The sequence below is a fragment of the Trichoplusia ni genome, chromosome 14 (genome assembly GCF_003590095.1).
Source record: "Trichoplusia ni isolate ovarian cell line Hi5 chromosome 14, tn1, whole genome shotgun sequence".
NCBI classification, from domain to species: domain Eukaryota; kingdom Metazoa; phylum Arthropoda; class Insecta; order Lepidoptera; family Noctuidae; genus Trichoplusia; species Trichoplusia ni.
The window spans coordinates 7,696,937-7,718,144 of NC_039491.1; the positions used below are offsets into that span (position 1 = coordinate 7,696,937).

The following is a 21,208-nucleotide window of genomic DNA, read 5'->3' on the forward strand; positions in this document are numbered from 1 at the left end:
ATCGTATTTCGTTTCTAGCGTTTACCTGAACTAGACCGAATAGTTTTTTGAACCAAAAACTCGTTTAAAAGCGGATATTGCATTCGAGAGCGTTCGAGTTAGATCCATGCTATGTAAACTATTCTTTTGCGTATTAGTATATTTCTTTTCCATACAGGTACCGAAAACTACGGGCTTAAGTATAAGCATACGTAATTCGCGTGTATTGAATCTTATAAATAACAAGGCAAAATATGTAAAGTATGTAAATCTTCTTCGGCAAAGACACGGATTTCTTACGCCTACATTCCTCGTTACTGGCTTTGTCTCAAACAGGGTAAAGGTTAACAATAGCTCCAGGATAAATATAGTCTTACATCAATACACACATTCATTGTGAAGACTCGTACTTCCCTTTGAGTCATTTCAATGTTTTTAATCAACTCAAACTTGAAATCCAATCAGCCATTCATATCAAAAGTAAATTTCTACTCTGATGTGATCACACAAAAATAAAAATATGTTTCCGTAACGAATAAACGTTGGAAATGCCGAAATATGGGGAATTAAGTGGGGCTTAAAGCTGGAGCGGTTGAGGGCGATCCTGCACTCCAGTAAAATATTAAACGTTTGGGCAGATCGTAATTAATAATGTGCTACCATACCACGGGCCGCTGGACGTCTACCGTCCGGATATAACAGAAAAATTGCCGGATCAGGTCCGAGAGCCCTGTTAAAATTCTCGGAGCAATTTTAAGCTTTGCCGTTAAAAAGTGATGTTGCTTACAGGAGGCTAGGATACCGATACCGTCCCAAAAACCACTAATTTTATTATGAACACGTTGTGCATACTGAAATATGTAAACTTCCTACGAGCGGTTCGAATTTTCTCATCATAGTCTAGATGTATGCATGTATAACTCTTCGCCATCCAATCCACACAAAGAAAATAAACAGACATGGATAGGGTACTTTGTCTTAAAGGAGAACTTGAAAGGTACAACAAATAAATAAAGAAACACATAAAACGTTGTAGCTTATACATATATAGGTATACAAAATTGAAATCCTTGCACACGATTCTCAGCAACTATTCGAGCCAAAGATCGATTTAATAAGTCAATAAACCGTCGTCGATTGAGCCAATCTCATTTTATGAGTCCCTTGGCTGCACGATCAGACATCCTAAAAGTTACCAACGACCATTTCAAGGAAACAGCCTGTCTGTGGCCTTTATACCGTCAGAACTCATTGTCGATATTCAATCTCCGACTGTAATTGCAGTTTTAAACCCCTCTGACAGTTGTACGGCGCGAATACAAAACTGGAAGGTCAAAATAATACAACATTGAGAAACCAGATTAAAACGAGGAAAAATTATGATTACCATTCTATTTTCACATCCTGAGTTTGTAAAAAAACGCCTAGTGGCACTTTTTCAAAATTAATTTTTCTTATCTTTACAACTGAGTAACCAAAAGGTTAGTCATAAGGAAAACCTTATCACGTGCGCAATAAGGAGATTTTCAATTTGACGTAGGATTTTAAGTTAAATTAAATGTAGTATTTTTGACAATACTTTCATAAAACCTTTTTCTAACGAGATATTTCTCAACACACACTACCTTAAATTAAAATTAAATTGTGAACCTAACTATAAAATGTTTTTAAAGTTTAAAATAAAAAAAAAAATTACAATAACATTAAAACATGAATACATGCAGGATAATAAACCAGTACGATTTCAACTCGACAACAAACAAACGACAATTTAAAAGTAATTTTGCAGCTCCAACAAATAAAACGAGCTTCGTGAATTTAAAACCGGTACTAAATCAAAGGACAAATCAGACGGTGATGGACATTCATTATCGGCTCACTAATCATTAATTAAAGTGTTAAACATGAGACTGAAACTATTTATGTAGGTGAATTCAAACATACCCGTTGCCAGCAAGCTCGTTACGTGATGGAACCATGTTAAGTTTGTACTGGCATACATTATATGGTCTTGGATAATAACAAGACGTTATTGCACTACAGTGTATTAATTACATTTGAAGTAATAACTCTTTAGAATAATCTTTATTATGAAGACAGAAGGAATATTCTTACATGGCAACCAAAATCTATATTCCTTGTTTACATAACCATGTTTCAGTAATAAAATATGTTTTTTCTAGGAATTGTAATTAATTTTAATTTGGGCATTAATTAAATGAACATTCTGTATACATGTTGTATACAGTCTGCTTAAACAGAACGAAGGCACTTTTTTCTATGCATGGACAGTTTTCGTGGAAATAAACCAGAAAAATATCTCAAAAATTCAAAATATTTGGTCAAAATAAATAAATAGTAGAACATTTTTTTTAATTAATTAATTATATCGTGGAGGCTGTTACAGTACACATAAGAAGAGCATAATTGTCTATTCAAAATACCCTTTGATAAAGTTAAGACTTTAATGCTACATACAACGAAACTTGAAGGCACTAAACTTAAACTTACATCTTAATGAGTTTATTAATAGAAGCCAAAGTCTATGTAATCAATTTTGCGTTTTTCTGATCCAAGAATGTAAAGGGACTGAAGGCCTGAGAGGTCGCTCGGGTGGGTAACGAGCTCTCCAGCCCAAGTGGCGACTTCTCATGAGCATCCCTTTGATCCAGCATTTATACGCCGCCTTGAAACCTAATGAGATGGCAGACCTTTTTGGAAAATCGTGTGATAAACAATCTTTTTAATAAATAAAGGTTTCTATACGCTTTTGTTATAGTGTCAGATGTTTATTTGTTGAAGGCGGTAAGTAAAGTTGTGATGCAGATGTAACCATGTAAGAATTATTATTATGATAAACTAGCCTAGAATATACTACTGCTGGGTGAAGGCCTCATAATTCTTCTTAAAAGTTTCTCTCTCGTGAGACGCCAGTGACCAGTTCGGTAAAAACTACAAGAAGAAATACTTACAAAGATATACTTTGTTAAAAGCCTTAACAGTTATACCTAATTACTTCAAATAAGTCAAAGTGATAAAAAAATGTATTTAGTAAAAGCAACAATAAGCATTTACTCAGAAAAACTTGCAAAGCACTTAGAAAAATGTAGGCAAGGGTTTTCATGCAAAACTATAAATAAGGCACAGCTTTCTTATTCCGTTCACGAGAAATTCAAACAAATTCTGTGATAACTAAATATTGCATTTTAAAAGACACTTTCTGAACAATAGTCTTAAGGAGAATCTCTTAAAATTGTGTTACGATTTTCTTTGGTTCTTTGTTGAGAAGAATGCTTTTACAATATCTTTCTGGTACTTTTGAGAAAAGTTTTTAATAGTTGCATAAATTCGTAACAGTTTTTTAGACTTTATTTATCGTAAAAGATAAGCCGTCCCTGTTAGTTCCCACTTGACATCACATACGGATGAGGGAGGAACTTGTATCCTTTATTAAAGTAAAATTATTGCAGATGAGGAACAGAGACTACGGTAGAAATCGAGACATGTTCCATCTCACTTCCACATTCAGTAAAGCACAGATGCCAAAAGTCATTACAAAGCAAAACTTGTCTACAAAGGAACATACAATTATCATTAAATTCGAATAAAAATAACCGTTAAACCAAATTCACAATCACGAACAAAAACTACTTTTCTCATAAACAAAATGGGGTAATTTCCCTAGTCGCTGCACCTGTACAAATTCAGTCATATGCTATCATAAAACAGGTTTTAATTCAAACGTTTAAAACTTCATCTGTTTCGTGTTATGCCACAACCCCAAAACCTCGTTTGGTTGGTCAGCGGTTATTTGGCAACTTAAGAGTGTGTTCATACTAGATGTTGATGTAATATTTGTTGAGTTTTTCATTTATGTACGTATTAGCTATTATTAGCGGTTTCTTTCTCCTGGATGTCTGTTATAGCAACAACCTAAACCTTTTTTGATTTTTCAGTTATATCATAATACCAAAATTTTGTGAACAACTGTTGAGCGATTTAATGGCGAAAACGCAATAGACAGATAACAATCGTTACGAAGCCCTTATAATCAAACGATCTCGAAAACTTATTCGCATCGAAGATTCTCAATGTATGTATATGGATGCAGAGAGTGATATTAGCTTCTGTACCATTGCACTGGTTATCTACTTTACAAAACACAAATTACGCTAGAAATCATTCATTAACTTTCCAACGCAGACTTTCTGAAGAGTGTCACTTGTTCTCTTCAATTTCATAAAGTTCACACTACCACAATAGAATTTCATTAGCGCTGCCTTTTACCCGATTCTATAAAACATTATTTTCCGATACTTTACCTTAATTACATGTCGTAATTTGCAGACTTACGTTAAAAAATAAAGACCAGAGAAGTATGTTGGTTGAAAATAGCATACTGCATCAAAACTTTAACAATTTTCTTGCAACTGAAATGCAATTTGTCTGTATGCGCTCTTACAACATAAAATGTGGGATTAGGTACTTGTATGTACTTTACTTTGTACTATTAGTGTACTTAGTCGCTTAGTATATCATGTGAAATTGGCTATGCGGTCGCAGACAACGTGAGGTAACAGGATGGACTAAATCAGTATTTAATATTGTTTTATTTAAATAGGGATGATGACATTTTATTTTTCATAAGTACGTGTCTTTTATTTTGCATCATAAATTGATTAAATTGCCGTAAATGTAACTTGAATATGTCACGATTGTGTATATTTTTTTCAAAATCCTAAACTTTAAAGCAATTAATCTTTGTAAATTTCGTTTTCGGAAAAAGGCAATCGTGACTAATATTTTTTGATTATCTAATATTTTACTCTTCATACTCAGTCATCATCCCTATTGTACATAAAACATTAAAAGTGGGGTTCAGCTTGAGGCAGTATAACTTTGGTTTTGATTTTGTATTCGTGGAAGTTCCAATAGGCTTGGTAATTATGTTTGAAGTTTCATATTCATATAGGCCTTTCACAAAACGAAAATGAGCTTTCATATGCTATACATGTAAATAGATATTTTATCTAAAATACACAGCTCAGGTCAAACGCTAATCTGACTTGTGACTTGAAAATAAAAAAGTAACCCTTCAAATTTATAATTATAGATAGAAACAGTTGCTTAACCCGAATTTATTTTTATTAATTGTTATAGCGGCAACCGAAGTACTTTATTAGTCAAAATACCATCAGTCAATCTATCACGATTTATGACAGATTGACGCGTCTGTCTGTCTGTATGGTATGGTAAAATTCACTGATAAACATTTCAATGCTATACCTCCATGTAACTTCTTGTTTGTAGGTTCTTGTTTGGTGTAGATTTGTAGAACACTGCTAAGCTAAAAGAGAACGGAAGCTTGACTCAAACGCAGCGTAAGGTGCCGTCGTGTCACTTCCTAGCTTTGTACCCAGTCAGAATTATCTTTCTGACAATCCAGAGAGTATCAAAATAATTCCAAATGAGGGATTTGGTCTATGGGATTAAGGAAACTTAAGAAGAACAATAGCACCATTATGTTTCGCACACGGTAATAATTGAATTCTTATAATAATTCTTGACTATAAAAAATGGCTTTTTCAACACAAAGACCCGTAGGCGGTAGGTGGTTTATTTATAACTATCGATACCATACTAGGGATAAATTTAGATTCAGTCATAAAAATTCAACGCCAATACCGCTTGATGACAATACATCATTTAGCTATCTGATTCTGACTATGGACAACTAACGCTGACTATTCGCTCAAACGTACTAAATTGACAAAAAGTCAAGTCACTTGAACTAAGAAAGCTATTGTTTCTAATACTTACACAAGGAGCCCCGTGGGCCTGTAGAATAATTAAATTTCTCCTCTTATTACACTATAATGTATTAACTGACTAATAAAAAAAAACACTACTTTTTGAAGGGAAATATCATTCCCATGTACGACTGAGCAATAGAAGGCGCAAGATACAGGTTAATCTAAATTGGTTCAACTGCACCACTGGTTCGATACCGGCGTAGGACAAGCATTTCTGAGATCCACGAATGCTTTTTCTATGTCCAGGTATCTTGTACATATGCGTTAAATGTTGTTGAAGCCACCGAGTCAAAATGAATGAATCTTCTATATTTCCTTAAACTATTCAAACTCTTCAAGATAAGGCAGACAAAATATTTTACCCGACGGGGCAGGATGACAATTGCATACTTGCACAACACTACAAGTTTCTGCTAACACAGACGACTAAGTCAGCTCATCGCCAGATGGCATAACATTGCACCACCAACTGCGTACGCCGTACAGAGAACAGATATATAATTTATTTGCTCACTAAAGTTCCGTCGCTGAATACATTTTGTTACGCTCTCAGCTATAAATTCGTGGATACTACACCTGCTAGGTATTAATCCTTGTAAACTTACAGCTGTTTACTTCTGTTAATAGCTTTTGTTTTACATCGTGTGTTAAAACTGGATTACGTAATTATGATTTATTCTCTGCCTAACACTGACCAGTCAAGAGCTATACTCGCAGTTTTTAATAAATTTTTCAACTGTTGTTGAGATTTTTAATCCTTACTATTTACATGTACGTATACCAATACTTTGACTCATCACAGCATTGTTCGAAACACTATATGACGATCGAATTGCATTCTTAACTCCACTTGACGTTTGGGTTTTACGCAGCAGCATTGTCCAATGAAAAATGCTTTTCGTTAAATATTTGTACATGAAAGAAAGTAATTATTTTTTACAAAGTTCCAGTTGATCCCGCTCGGCAACCTTGAATGAAGTTTTTGCTTCCGGGCCGGAAAAGCTTCGGGATCGCTCTTGTACGAAAAATATTTTTTTGAAACAGGTATGCCCATATGTGTACGTAAATATTACATGAAATAAACTTAAATGTGCTAAAACGTCCGTCTTTTATTTGGTTGTAGTTCGAAAAGGTTAAATGGCTAGATGTACGGTTGACAGTCCATAGATATTATAGAGAAGAAATCATACGATGCTTGTATTTTAAATTCCGTACTTATTTATTGATATAAAAGTGCAAAAAAGTTTGTTCTTCCGCATAAAAAGAAGATAAATTTATACATTATTATATCTCAAGACAAAATAAATAAAAAACAAAACAAAAAACAATTAAAATAGTAAGAACATATTCATGCGGGTCACGATCTCGCATAAGCGTGTAGAACAGATTCAGTTTACAGCACAATCATGGAACAGACGGAAGGTATGTACAAGAAGTGTTAACAGCTAATTCGGAACACAGTGTAAGCGAATTAAGATGCCTTAAGAGTAGTAGTGAAGGAGTTTAAAGGCAGCTTTTCTTGCTCGTTGCTTGCGCCAGTTAATTAGGATGTCGGCACGCTTTCCTCGGCCCTCCCCATCCAACTTGAATGGATCATCCAGTGTAACGAAATACTTTACCCTAAACTGTTTCCAGATATTAACAAACAAGGTTTTATTTTGTCTTACTGGCCGAGTAAGCAAGAGTAATTTATACTTCAAAAATTAACAGAAATACATCTTAAAGTCAAAACTGTCCCTTTTTAAAACCAATGTTTTTTTCAGACTAAGAAGTACCAGATTTTCTTTATATTATATTTTAAATGTATTTGTATATATTTAATATTTTATACTAAGAAAAAACTAAATCTAAAGATATAATCTCTACCAGATAACATCTCTATAGCTGCTAATACACTAAACCCTTCAAACAACCAAGTTTACGTAATTTAACCTTCATAATCACTAGACAATAACGAAAGTAGATTACAATAAGGGATGGGTAACAATAAAACTCCCCCGCAACGGAACTATTGTTTAAACATTAGGAGAACAAACGAAGATCATTAGAGTGCTCACTGCTCTTGTGTGGGAAAGTAACGCACTACTATACCGATTGGTTTACGTCTGACATTTAACGAGGCAGTAAACGTTTCTTACAATATACCTACTGCCTACTTGGGGGAACGCTATAATTGGGTGTTGTTCTTTTATTTAAATTGTGGAGATGCTGCTTCTCTGGTACAACAATGTACATCTTCTGTTGGTTTGGTAGGTATGAATGATTTATTTATAAAAGAAAAAAGAGAAACATTGCACTTTGTGACAAATGCAATGAAGACTTTTGTTTAATTTTTATTTGAAACTGAAAATCCACAACACTAAAATGAATATAGGAGCTGAAAATCTCTTGTCCTTTTCAAGTAACGTAATTTCATACAACTGTACAATACACAAAATAAATTCTAAATCAGGTTTGAATAAACCAATTTTATACGACTTAGTAATTAATACTCAAAATAATGTTAAAGGGATTGTTTGTCGTCGGGATCTTAGAAAATATCTACCCTTGGCCAAAAAACACTTTTTCAACGTCCGAACTGCCACGTATCTGTCAGCAATATTCCAAGGATAAGGATAACTGGCTATTCTCATCTTAATTTATCTAAAAGCGGCTACAGAAACATCTCAAATCTTGTTCGAATAAAATTTTATGGAGGAAGTTCTTGTATATAAAAAAATAGGTTCGTTTAAGATCTAAACAATAGTTTTCTGCCATAAATTAACTTTTAGAAAAATGTTATCGAAATTGATTCGTATAGGGTAAATAACTAACCAAATAAAATTGATTAGGAAACCACATCCAAGCAAATAACACTTAAGATGCAAATGTTTAATATTAATCGTTGGTTTCCCTTATTTATTTCCCAAGTTACAGCTTGTTGACTTTGTAAAACGTCGCTGGGGAAATATGCTTACTTGCTCTGAATTTGTTTCTTGACCGACTATGAGAGAGTTTAGCACTTTTTATTCAAGTATTTTTAAGTTTTATTATTATAAGGCATCAAGGCGTTTTGTGCGGCTCCAAACTGTCATGCTGTAGGTACTGAATGATAATGACACTTGCTTTACTTATGTTTTATAGGTTATTATTAGAGATGCGCCGAATAGTGGTTTCACCGAATAACCGAATGCCGAATACTATTCGGTTTAAAGTTTACCGAACCGAATATTCGGCCGAACTATTCGGTTCAAAATTTTATTGCCTCGCCTGGTAAACAGGTTTCAACATGTCCTTACTTGCCGCCCGCAAGATTAAACATTTAAAAAAATGTTATTTTTAAAGTTTTAACTGTTTAGTTTCAGAAATAAATATTACTAGCTTTCGTTTCGAGGTCGGTTATATCGCGTTTCCAAGAGATCTCTTCAAAAGTCCGGGATAAAAACTATCCTATGTTCTTTCTCAAGGTCAACTCTATCTCTGTACCAAATTTCATTAAAATCAGTTTTAGACGTGATTTTTAGGTTTAGACGTGAAAGCGTGACAGACAGACAGAGTTACTTTCGCATTTATAATACTAGCTGTTGCCCGCGACTTCGTCCGCGTGGTTAGAAGATATAAGTTATAATTTATACCTGCCTTCTATCTATCTTGTAGGATTCAGTCAGCGTTTGCAATGTAAGCGCAAAAAATGTGTTTTTTTACGACCTCACATTAGAAACCTCAAAAATTGTAGCCTATGTGTTCTGATTCTGATGTATAAGCTATATTGTGGTAAAGTTTCATTTAAATCCATTCAGTAGTTTTTACGTGAAAGAGTAACAAACATCCATTCATCCATACTTACAATCTTTCGCCTTTATAATAGTAGTAGGATTATACTAGGGATTATTATGTTGTTCTATGGTTGAAATATTTTGTTTGGAGTTTTAAGAGTATAATTTATGAGTAAAGACTGATTAAAGCGTTTTTTAAACTAAAGTAAATATTGACTAGAAAGTTGTAAGTGAAATGTTGTTGTTTAAGAAATAAATATGTAGATTTTTGGTTAAAAATAAACGCTGAGAAGTTTTTTTGGATTCAAAAATTTTTTCATAGTATTCCGAAGACTTATAACAGTATAAGTTATATCTTTGAGTTCTACATCGGGTAATGTGGCGGAAAAAAAAAGAACCGAATATATTCGGCACCAAACCGAATAATTCGGCCGAATACGAATAGTGAAAAAATAGCCGAATACGCCGAATACCGAATACCGAATAGTTATTCGGCGCATCTCTAGTTATTATTGTTTTATATTATTACTTATTTTTTATTTACTGCAAATGTTTAACAATTTTTTGCACTGTTGAAATTGTACAATAAAACATAAAGACTGAGAAAGAATAGCGCTATTAGATAGACTATTCCTTAAACTAAGTCGGGCCTGTATCTTAAGGTTCAGCCTTAGGCATTTGATTATAATTATTCTGATCGTACGAAGATAAACAGTGACGGTTTAACATTAAAAAATAAAACTTAAGTCATTAACAAAACTAATAAACTACTTAATTGTAAGCAATATACTACTACTAATAGTATTTTTATTATTTATCTTATTTCAAAGAAAAACAAAAATAATGATATCTTAAAATCAAAATCATATTTCCGAATACATTTTTATGACCGGATCGCTACACAGTAATAACGATTGAGTATTTTTACGGCCAAATTCTGGTTGCGTTTGCCAAAACTGTATACCTACGTATATGATAGAGAATGGGAATTGGGATGCAACGCTGGGGCCCGGCACACGACACCGTAAATACACAAAAACTTCCCTGCCAAAGTTCCATTGCACTTGTTTATGAATACGGCCCCTGCCTGGGGATCCAACAGCCGAATAAATGATGACCAACGTTATTTTTGCACGTAACAAAGTTTATATTGAAAAAGTAAATACGGTTAAATTTTCGCTGTGTTGGTTAGTTTTGGTCGTATCGTATATCGATTATTTGTAACTTGAAGTAAGAGAAATTAAATGGTTACGCACCTAACGTTGATTCGTGAGACTCTACCTGCTTGGATATAGGCATGTAGAGCGACCTACCAATAAAAAGACAACCTACAGCAATCCTACGTAGGTAAGTATTAGTTAAATATCTAACAATGCATTCGATGTGTTATGTAACTTTTACATCCAGATGAGAAATTAGTTCTAAACTTTATGAAATAACCGGTCAAGTTCGAGTCGTGATACTCAGCCTAAAAATCACATCATCGCAGCTTTACGAACGCGTTCGTGTTTAACAAATCCTGATCTCCGGAAGTTGGCAGTTCGTTTCATTTTCCACGTTGATACTATTTCCTCTTCAATACGCTGTTGGCGATTTCCATCATTCCGACTAGGTTATACTATAACTAGGTTGGTACATTGCGTAGGGAATGATTGCGTTAATTATTTTAAGACCTTTTGAAAGTTTGAAAAAGACACACAAAGTTTACTTGCTTAGGCGTTTTTACAGAACCTTTAGGTACACACTCAAGATCAAAAGTAAATAGGTAGGTACTTGGTGCTTAGAAGCCTACTAGTCATAGTTTAGTAAAACCTTTGTTTCTCCTTTCCTAGAGATAAGTTTAAAACTTCAGAAATAATAAAAGGTCAATTAATGTTTGACTTTTCACTTCTCGGTAAACCAATGTTTCTTTATCCGAATGCTTGTTTTACTATCTCCTCGTATTTATAATAAATTACCTGCTCACTGATTACCCCGACCAAAAACTATAATGATCGCTTGAATACTATAATTTAATGCTCGCGTGTACCATTTTTACATACAACAAGTATCTATTTGTGTATGAATAATAAATTGACGATGTGAACATTTGAATTTGGCTGAATGTTCGTGGTTGATTCTGACAACGCAGCCTAATAATGACGGTGTGCATTGCACTACATAAAATACACAGTAGGACCCCGATTCTGCTATTTACAATGGCCTATGAATAAATGGCAATTTGATTAAATTTGATATTATTCCTATTCTCTTATGCATCCAGCCAACACAATAATTGAAAATTCGTTGTTTTGGACTTTTAGTGTGTCGTCCCTTACTAAATTTTTAATTATTGTGTAGGAAAATGCATGAGAATACGGAAATTCATTTTAAGCCAATTTTCATTCATTCATGGGCCATTGTAAATAGCAGAATTGGGGCCCTGATATCGATTCTCGTTACTAATACAGTAATCAAGATAGGTATATACAAGCAATAAGTTCTTTTTTTAAACGTTGCCACTAAGGTATTAAGTCCCTCCATGTCTCGAGGGGCTTTACGAACATTCAAGTCACATGCACAAAAAAATACAGACTCTGGACAAGCATTTCTGGATTACATAAACGCTTGTCCTACCCGGAGATCGAACCCGCGGAAATCGCGCCCAGTAAGTTTTGGCGATTTACGTATCCTATAGATTATAGAAATAATTTCAGTCAGACCTTATTGATCTTCTCTATACTATTCACTGTACCTATACATACAGGTATGTTAGTAATTATAGAGATTTTATAGTGACATTTATAACTCCGTCAAATAATGTAGATCTACCCATTAACTTCAAACCACTAAACCGGTCATGTTATTTAACAGCTAACACCGATTTTTCGTACGTTCCGTATTTCACATTTTTCAACTAAACATTTATACTCAATTTGCTTCACGAGGCTTGCAACTAGACTAGACGGGGTATTTTCGACAAGGTGTTCTTTACAAAGAATTTTCACACGCTCGACGGATCCACGTAAACGTTCGCGCGAGTTTGTACTAAGCTTTAACGAAACTATCCGAAGAACGAAATTGTGAAAAAACATCGAGAGTTTTACTTATTTTTGTATCTTCGGTGCTAACGTGTTTAGAAATTTTTGTTGACCTGTGTCGTGTCACGTTAACTTACGCTTCCTATTAAAACTGAACTTTACTATAAATATACCTATGTAAGTGAGTAGGTGAAATGTGTATAGGTACTCTATTTATTTAGGTACTTAAAAAAGTAAACAAGTTTATATTAGGGAATCTAAATATTGGTCTTTCTACAAACACATAATATGTAAGTATTAAATAAATTTAATGCCTGATGAATAAAACGCCTTAATTAATTCAGTGAAAATTCAATGAATGATTTGGTCATCTTTAATCTCTACTATAGTTTTATACCCATTTATTTGTTTTGGTCGCGTTTTTTTTTTTAAACCAACTGAGTTTTTAGACAAAATGGCCTACCTAAACAAATGCAGTACCTAAGTGTAACGTAGATCTGCTTTATGGCAAAAACTACTGAACTGATTTAGAGGAAACTTGGTACACAGATACTTTATAAACAGGTTTAACACATAGGTTAGTTTTTATCCCGCTTTATGTTCCCATGAGATCAATTTCGATTTGCAGCAGGCGGGCCCGCGGGCAACAGCTAGTCTACTTCTATTATATTATTTCTGCCGATAGATAGGTGAGTGATGACTTTGCATTTTGTCGAAGATGGTTTAAACCAGATCAGTGGTCCGTATCATTACCAGTTCTAGCAAGTGTCGGCCCGGAATGAAGTAACTATCAATCTTGTGATTCACAAAGAATTTTTTCTTGTCAGTTTCTCACTCAGAACTTAAATCTACTTAAAATAAGTTTATGTTCGTTTTAATATTCTGACTAAGCGATAAATTGTAGTAAGTAGGTATAAGTATGAATTTGTAAGTAAGTACCTAATTTAAAATTATCTGTAAAGAAACTAACCAACAAAAAAAGATACCAACTTTAACCAAAAACAAGTAATAAACTAACCTCGGTATTACTTTTCATTAGAAAAAAAGTAACCGCCTACTTGTAAGCACTGTACCACGTGACACCTATGCCATTGACCTCTATTTAAACGCGTATGATAATAGAGGTAGCTATTATTGATATATCGGTAATTACTGTAGGTAGTTAGTAGGTACTCACATTACCGCGTCAAAGTGAGCAGTCATATGTATCTCTAAGTAAATGCTCATTATTGTAATGTACACCCAGTTTTGATATTGGCTTAACTCTATTGCTAACGCTCTCCTGTCGGTACCTAGTGTACCTACGTTCGTCTGTACTGATGAACCTACCAGGCGAGACAGATAAAGTTTTTTCTGTACATGTATTTCTTTCCCGCGCTGTTATAAGAACGAATAATAATAACATGTCTATATTCAACGGTAAATTTAATAGATCAACTTTTTTTGTTGGCTTTTGACCGGTTTTTAATAAGTTAAGCTCGAAATTTTATATTCTGTTTTATTGATCAAAATAAGGATGTTTCTATTATGTAATTTTATGATAAATACCCTTATTTTTATTGAGACCAAGCAATCATATCGTCATTTTAGTACTTTTCCATTATCCTCGATGCATTTCCGTCTAAGATCTTCTAATTAATAAAGCAGCAAGAATAAAAGGTTTGTAAAATAATTATTACTCATAGTCAAACACAGTAGGTAACTTCTTGTATACCACTATAATCGCGGCCTATATTCTTAATTATATTTGGGATGCTCAGAAGAACCTCTGTAATCTTTTAATTATTAAAATCCTATTTACAGGTTTGAAAATGGAAACGCGATAGAATTTATAAAATGGTTATTAACGTTAACGTTTTGTTTTTCAACACATTTTTAATCATTATAGTTAGAAGCACTATGTGCTACTAAGTACATTGTAATTCTGGTTGCTAAATTATCTAATCATTTACGCTTATCTGTGATAAAATAAATGCCAGGTTAAAAGTAGTTTCTGTGGATGCAAAACAAATTGAATGGTTCTCAATAACATAGTGTATTTTAGAACTTCAATCAAAACATTAGATTTACAGAACAAAACTCGTACACAACCTAGATGCTATCCATTCAGGTCAACAGTCTCCAAAAAAAAGTCTTTTAGGGATACAAGTAAGAGTTTAACAGTATATTTAAGTAAAATAAATATAATGATGTAACACTAGAGAGAACGTTCATTTAATCATAAAATTAAATACATCCACAGAGCCAATGTATCTCCTCCAGAGATGGCCATCTTACAACACTTCAGATCAGATTAATGCTGTCACTCCCGATGTACGAGCACATACATTGCTAAACACGCCAGGACCGCAAACTGGAACAAAAAGTATTAATACAGACTTGACATGTTTCAGTTTTGAACAAAATTCTGCTGCGTTATAACGCCGTGTCAGCTCATGATTATGGACCCTGGCTGGGTCCGAAACTTGTTGGACTATCCACGGGAGTAAAGCGTTGTGTCATAATAATATACAAGTTAATAACAACCACACAAATAAATGATAAGATGTAATGTTTATTGGCATTTCTATTAGGCATCTTCTTCAATTCAAAATATTTGTTAGTTGTTAGGTAAATGATTTCTTTAATTATTATATTATTATTAATCATGATTTTGACATTCATTACCTGCATTAGGAGTATTTAGAAAGCTGAATAATGTTGGTTAAATCAACAAATTATAGTTATTAATATGAACATATTATTAGAACAACATTGAAGAAACTGAGACAAGATGAGGTAATGTTATTGTTTTCATTTTTTACATTGTTTACATAAATTATTTATTCTTAGATCTTAGTTCTGGGCCAAATATATACTATCATCTAAAATTAATTATAATAAATTCATTTACTCTATTGTTATCTTTGCTTATGACCATTTAAATAGCAAGGTAATTTAATTCATATTTGTAACCAGTGACAATGTTGATAACCATTTCCCCAGGTCAATGTAAATAGTCAATAAATATTAGATGTTATTACTATAATATACATAACTCTAAGACACATTTATAGTTAAGTATATTAGCCAATATTCAATAGTTGTCTACATTTCCACAAAGTGATGTACTAGAATTATTCTTTCTTTATTATTCTATTAGTATGCTTTCTTTGACATGGTGGCAGGTTTTGGTAAATAATTATTAAAGTTTAAGTTGAATCAAATGTCTCAATAAAATACAACTCATAACTTACTGTGAAGTACATTTTTAAGCTTCCATACCCTAGGGGTAAATATGCAACATTTTTGTATGATACCCTAGATATTTGTCTGTAGCCTATTTGTATGAAACAATTAGGAAAATTCAGGTAGGCATTACAAAACCAATCCTTCTGAATAGTTACTATCCTCTTCCTATCATGCAAAAGGCAATGTACGCATACTGTCACATTTTGTATAACTGTCCAAATCATCCACAGTCAATCAAATTTAATTCAACAGCAAACAAAATTACCTTAAACTTAGGATATTCGTTCATATATATGGTCACCATGCCAACGTAAGGTAGAAAACCTCTTGCACGACCCACAACATCCTTCTTGGTAAGCCACAACTGACCCTGGGCGTATAATCCTCTGTCGTCCACACTATTGTTATCACCTTTTGTCAGGAACTTTACTGTACCGTTATTCCTGAAATGTCAAATGGCATATGATACTTTAAAGATGTACATACATCGTAGCATACATTGCATACTATATAACGTCGCAAGCTATTTTGTGTTAAAAAAACAACAGAAACCGCCTTTGCTTCAGGTTCGTAGAGAAGTTGTATACTCACTTTTCGTGAAGCTTTAGAACCCTGTGAACAATTGGAATGTCTCGCCCCTCCACTTTGAAAACTACGATCTCGCCGACACGCACGGGCTCTTCGGGATAGTTCGTCAAAAACAGTAAATCGCCTCTGTGGAACGCAGGTTCCATACTGCCTGACAACACCACAACTATTGGGCTTTCACTACCAGTTACAACCATGAGGCCTTTCCATATCATTAGCGCTGAAGAAACTATCATACCAAAACTTAGAACTTGGTAGATGAACTGAAAATAAAAAGGACAAACATAAAATAACAGCCGGTAAAATATTAATGTAATACAACAGATCGTCACTGAAACATTACCTGCCGTTTGTTCATGCGCTTCACATCGTCAAATATGCTGTCGAACATTTTGGTTTCTGTAAATAATCTCTAACAACTACAAGAAAGGTAATTTATTTTTGGTTATCGCCTTTCCCTGTTGTCGTCTTGTCGACAGCACCACGTCAGATAGGTAGAGATAGACAAAAATTGCAATTATCGATATGATTTTAAATACACCTGAATTTCACTGATAAGGTGAAAATATGAAATTAATTTAATATTTTTTATTTTAATTATGAAACTATCGTAATTAGTTGAATTTGTTTACATAAAGTCAATAATAAACCTACTGAAGAGATGACATTCTAGCTTACTTCATCGACATTTTATGACCACACGCCATGTCAGCTCAATAGTATTCAAGTACAAGCCTTTTGAGCAAAATTCAAATACGACATACGAATAAATCAAGGTTTTTAGAAAATTACTTATTTGATAAAAGATTACAGAAGAAATATAAAATGCTTACAACCGCTTCAAATATAGTTTTTTGCTGGAAAACATGCTCTGCAATAGTTAATTTCAATTTTCTTTATCTACTAATTACGATCATCAACAACTCAATGTTTATAAACCTGAAAATTAGGTCTTCGAAGTAGTTCGAATCCTTTAAGAGATTCATTTGAAAAGACGAGTACAAAGTCTAAATAAGTTTATTAAAAAAGTGCATAAATACATTAATACGTAACACAATTGGAATTATTTAACGAGTCATTTCAACATCTTGATATTCAGCAAACTTCAGCTTAATTGTAACAGTATTTGGAGTTGTAACATCAGCCACTAATATGTCAGCTCCATTGAATAATCCTAGTTCTGTTAACTTCTTTTTTAAGTTGTCTCTAGTCCTCTCTTCAATGCTTTTTATGGATGACATGTATAAAGTTTTGTTGCGGCCGTTTATAACTGTGGTTATACCTGAAAATTTGAAATAAAGAGTGAATTAAAGCCAATCAAAAGATGTAAAAAGATGAGAGTTAATGATGATGTCATTGACTCAACAAAAATACATATTCGAAAATGATGATTTATCAACCTGGACTCTTCATTAAATAAGCAGGGTCTTCACAAAGTTTATCATAAATACTCTGCAGGGTTGCTTGTGGCTCTATCTCCACAACCCGTGTGGAGTTGCTGCAAGCTACACAGTCAGGTCTTTTCTCAGCATTAAAAGTATAGGTGTAAACACCATCAGCCATGTTCATCACCATGTAGTTATTCATGCTTGTACAGCATGATGTTGCCAGTTTAAAAACCTACAATAAAAGTTATAAGTATTATATTATTTTGGAGGATGTTCAATAAATATTTCAATTTCTTAAGTCTGCCTCAAGTAGGCTTTTTTTTTGTTACATTGAAAAGTATACAGGGAAAGCCAACAAGATCTACGTTAGTTGTGTGTTAGGCGCAAATACAATAAAAGTCTTGTATACCAATAGTGAGATTCAATATAGAACCAAACTCACTTCAGAAGCACAGCAAGCAGCTATAGCCGCATTAGTACTGGCAACAGCAGGAATGATATTCTTCAGAACTCCTTGAGTTAATCTGTATGTAACATTTGATATTCCATGCTTCATAGCCCTATCTTGAGCCTTCTCAAACACCCAGGCTACATGCTGAGGGTCATCACCATCAAGAGCAATATTACTGCCCCAAGGGTTCTCTTTAGCCCACTGTATTACTTTCACATACTCTATACAATGTTCTGGTAATCTGGAATCGCAATTAAGGTTTAATTAAACTCATACTATATAATTCAACATTATATCCAATATGTACCTTACTTTCATAAATGGAAATAATTTGTCACTCCGAATCTTTTACTTTTATGACAAAACGAAAAAAAATATTTTTAATAAAGCTACATTTAGTTAGGCAATATGCTGAAAACAAGCTTGAAGCTACAAAACTTGAAGCTAGAAAAATAATTTATTTAGCAACTAAAATTTAGTAATAAAATATGAATCACAGTACCTTGGAGTATTAGCAATAGTGCATAAAGGGAAAGTCTTCTGTGGTGGGTAAAGATCAAGAGTACACTCAATACAGGCACTCATGCCAGGCAGTATAACCCTTGCATTACCCTTGAAGCCCTCAGTACCACCATCAACTAGAGGTATAACACTGCTTTGATCTAGACTTCCTGAAATTACATTGTGTGTTTTAAAAAACCTAATTAATATGGCAAAAACTTGTTCAATAGATCCTCTTAGGTGCAGACTATAGTAATTTGGGTATACCTACTTAAATAGAAAAATAAAAACCATTTGGGATAAAAAAAACCTGTCTGAGGAATAATAATCATAGATTATTATATGAATTTTGAAGGCTGGAAGTGGGACTTAATATTAAAGCCTATTTTCATTAGAGTCCTAGCTCCATACTGCTCATCAAGTAAAAATTAGTACATAAAATTCTATTAAATGGAAAACCTTAATGAAAAGTATTAAATATGTAAAACATGTATTACTATCATCATTGTACTGCAACAGGGACATCAGCATCCCATTAAGCCATCTCCTCGCTACAATAGAGTCTAAGCCACATACAACAATGTGGAACTGCCGATAGAAACCCTCATCCAAGTCTTGGATGGCACAATGATGAGCAATTGCTTCACAACCTGGCACCCTGGGATATAAAACAAGTTGATTATAAATATTATAATATAATAAAGAATAAAAAGTACACTTTTTAAGTTACTATTCTGGTGGTTTCATAGTTCTATGATGGTATTTTTAAGCACCAGAAACCCACATTAAGCAAGCATGGTACTCAAGCTTTGTCTATGTTGGAGATCTTTGCCCCATAGTGGGACTTGTACAGCTGATATTATTATTTTGTTAATGAATAGGTGATACCATGTGCATGGTTCTATTTAAAATTCTAGTTGAGTAATAATATTACAATACTAGGTGAAGGCATGCATTGTTTTATAATATGATGTGTAAAATGAATGGTATATATATATATTAGGACCAACTTATAGTGGTATACATAAAGTTACAAAACACATACCTTTTATTCACAAACTCTACTGCACACTTAGCTTTTGACAATCCAATATCATTCTTTCTAAACAAGAACTGTCTGTTCAAATTGGAAAGTTCTATGGTATCCATATCCACAATGTGTAATTTCCTAAAACCCAGCAAAGCCAGGTCCTTCAGCAATTCACAACCAAGTCCTCCAGCACCAACAATTAGGATTTTGCAAGACTCCATTATAAAATCCAAGATTTCTGGTGAAGGTTCAAAGTCTGGATGGCAGAATGGCCCTGACCTTTCCAAAAGTTTTCTTATATGTAACCATCTTCTTTGCTGGTCTGTAGATGTCTGTGTCTCCCCGGATGCCATTATAACTAAAATAATAAGCTTATTATATAGATTGTTACTATGAGAAGATGAATATAAAATATGCACTTAAGTCGTATATTTTATAATGAGCAGCTCAGTTTATTTCAATGTACGATAAATCTATGATATTTATAATGGTAAAAAGACCGGGCCTGCATTGTTGATAGCACGGTCGTTTGCAACAAGCCCTCAAACTTAGGTACTACTAATTTGGATATACAACAAGTACACTTACAAAATACGATTAACTTATTATGAAGCTTGCTTCCAATAAATTACTGTAAAATTAAGATTTATTATTTAGCCGAAAAGGCGAAAATCGCTACCAGTAGAATGACAGGCAATTGTCAATAATTAAATTGAATGCCGTGCCGTCAACTATTCACTTGTCAAGCGGTATTACGTCAAATTCAGATTCAAGCCTTTGACTCATGCAGACAGTCACTAAAAATCTTTTTTGTTGTCACAATTCCTTAGTTCGCTGCAAAATCTAACTACAACGTAAGGTGGTGTTATTCTAAATGACATGTTTTTATGCGCCAAGTTTGTACGAAGATGTATTATTATGATAGCGATTAATCATATTTACCCTTTTTCTTTAATTTACGATTCCACTAGGTATAGACGGAAACCCAGGCTGGCCTACTCTTTCTAGCTAGGAATAGCATCTATGTGACTTGAACCCAATATTTTTCGCTGTAAGAGTGATAAATACATTTAAAACGAGACATCGAACCTGCGATACTCAGCTGTAGCCACCTAGGCACTGTAGAATCTGAAGCTCTCGCCTGGTCTATATGCTAAAAGTTTACGATTCATGAATATTTATTTTATTCAGGTTGTAGGGTCTGGCTCAGGTTTTAATAAACCTTTTATTATCCACACGCCTTTAGGAGTCTAATTCGAGATATGTATATTTTAACGAAATTTTTTGTAATGTACTTAAAAAAAATAGGATACTAAAGTAATCATGGTAAAATTACCATATCTCTGTATATGATTTATATTAATTTGAATAGATATTAATTTTATTATATTTCATTACATACATAATAAATTCACAAACTATTATTATGTTTATTATTTATTAAAAAAAAAA

General features: G+C 33.4%; 2 protein-coding genes across 2 annotated transcripts; both read right to left on the bottom strand.

The window, feature by feature from the left end:
* Positions 1-14,754: 14,754 nt before the first annotated feature.
* On the bottom strand, positions 14,755-16,896 carry LOC113500586 (signal peptidase complex catalytic subunit SEC11A-like). Its single transcript, XM_026881439.1, has 4 exons — positions 16,730-16,896; positions 16,390-16,649; positions 16,064-16,241; positions 14,755-14,920 (listed from the first exon to the last, which is right to left on the bottom strand). Exons 1-4 carry the CDS (start codon positions 16,775-16,777, stop codon positions 14,870-14,872), a joined length of 537 nt encoding a protein of 178 aa, XP_026737240.1. The 5' UTR covers positions 16,778-16,896; the 3' UTR covers positions 14,755-14,869.
* Positions 16,897-17,387: 491 nt separating this feature from the next.
* LOC113500630 (NEDD8-activating enzyme E1 catalytic subunit-like) lies at positions 17,388-20,496 on the bottom strand. The gene is made up of 7 exons (XM_026881482.1): positions 20,345-20,496; positions 19,772-20,114; positions 19,224-19,384; positions 18,728-18,896; positions 18,217-18,466; positions 17,787-18,006; positions 17,388-17,668 (listed from the first exon to the last, which is right to left on the bottom strand). Exons 2-7 carry the CDS (start codon positions 20,107-20,109, stop codon positions 17,454-17,456), a joined length of 1,353 nt encoding a protein of 450 aa, XP_026737283.1. The 5' UTR covers positions 20,110-20,114; positions 20,345-20,496; the 3' UTR covers positions 17,388-17,453.
* Between the last annotated feature and the right edge of the window lie 712 nt (positions 20,497-21,208).

Excerpts from the sequence above, each read along its gene's own strand:
- LOC113500586 (XM_026881439.1), bottom strand. The coding sequence starts at position 16,777 with ATGTTCGACAGCATATTTGACGATGTGAAGCGCATGAACAAACGGCAG. Across the intron at positions 16,242-16,389 it reads GTTCTAAAGCTTCACGAAAA|GAATAACGGTACAGTAAAGT; the intron begins GTGAGTATACAA and ends TTGACATTTCAG. Across the intron at positions 14,921-16,063 it reads ACGAATATCCTAAGTTTAAG|TTTGCGGTCCTGGCGTGTTT; the intron begins GTAATTTTGTTT and ends TTTTTGTTCCAG.
- LOC113500630 (XM_026881482.1), bottom strand. The coding sequence starts at position 20,109 with ATGGCATCCGGGGAGACACAGACATCTACAGACCAGCAAAGAAGATGG. Across the intron at positions 19,385-19,771 it reads GTAGAGTTTGTGAATAAAAG|GGTGCCAGGTTGTGAAGCAA; the intron begins GTATGTGTTTTG and ends TTTATATCCCAG. Across the intron at positions 18,467-18,727 it reads ACTATTGCTAATACTCCAAG|ATTACCAGAACATTGTATAG; the intron begins GTACTGTGATTC and ends TTGCGATTCCAG.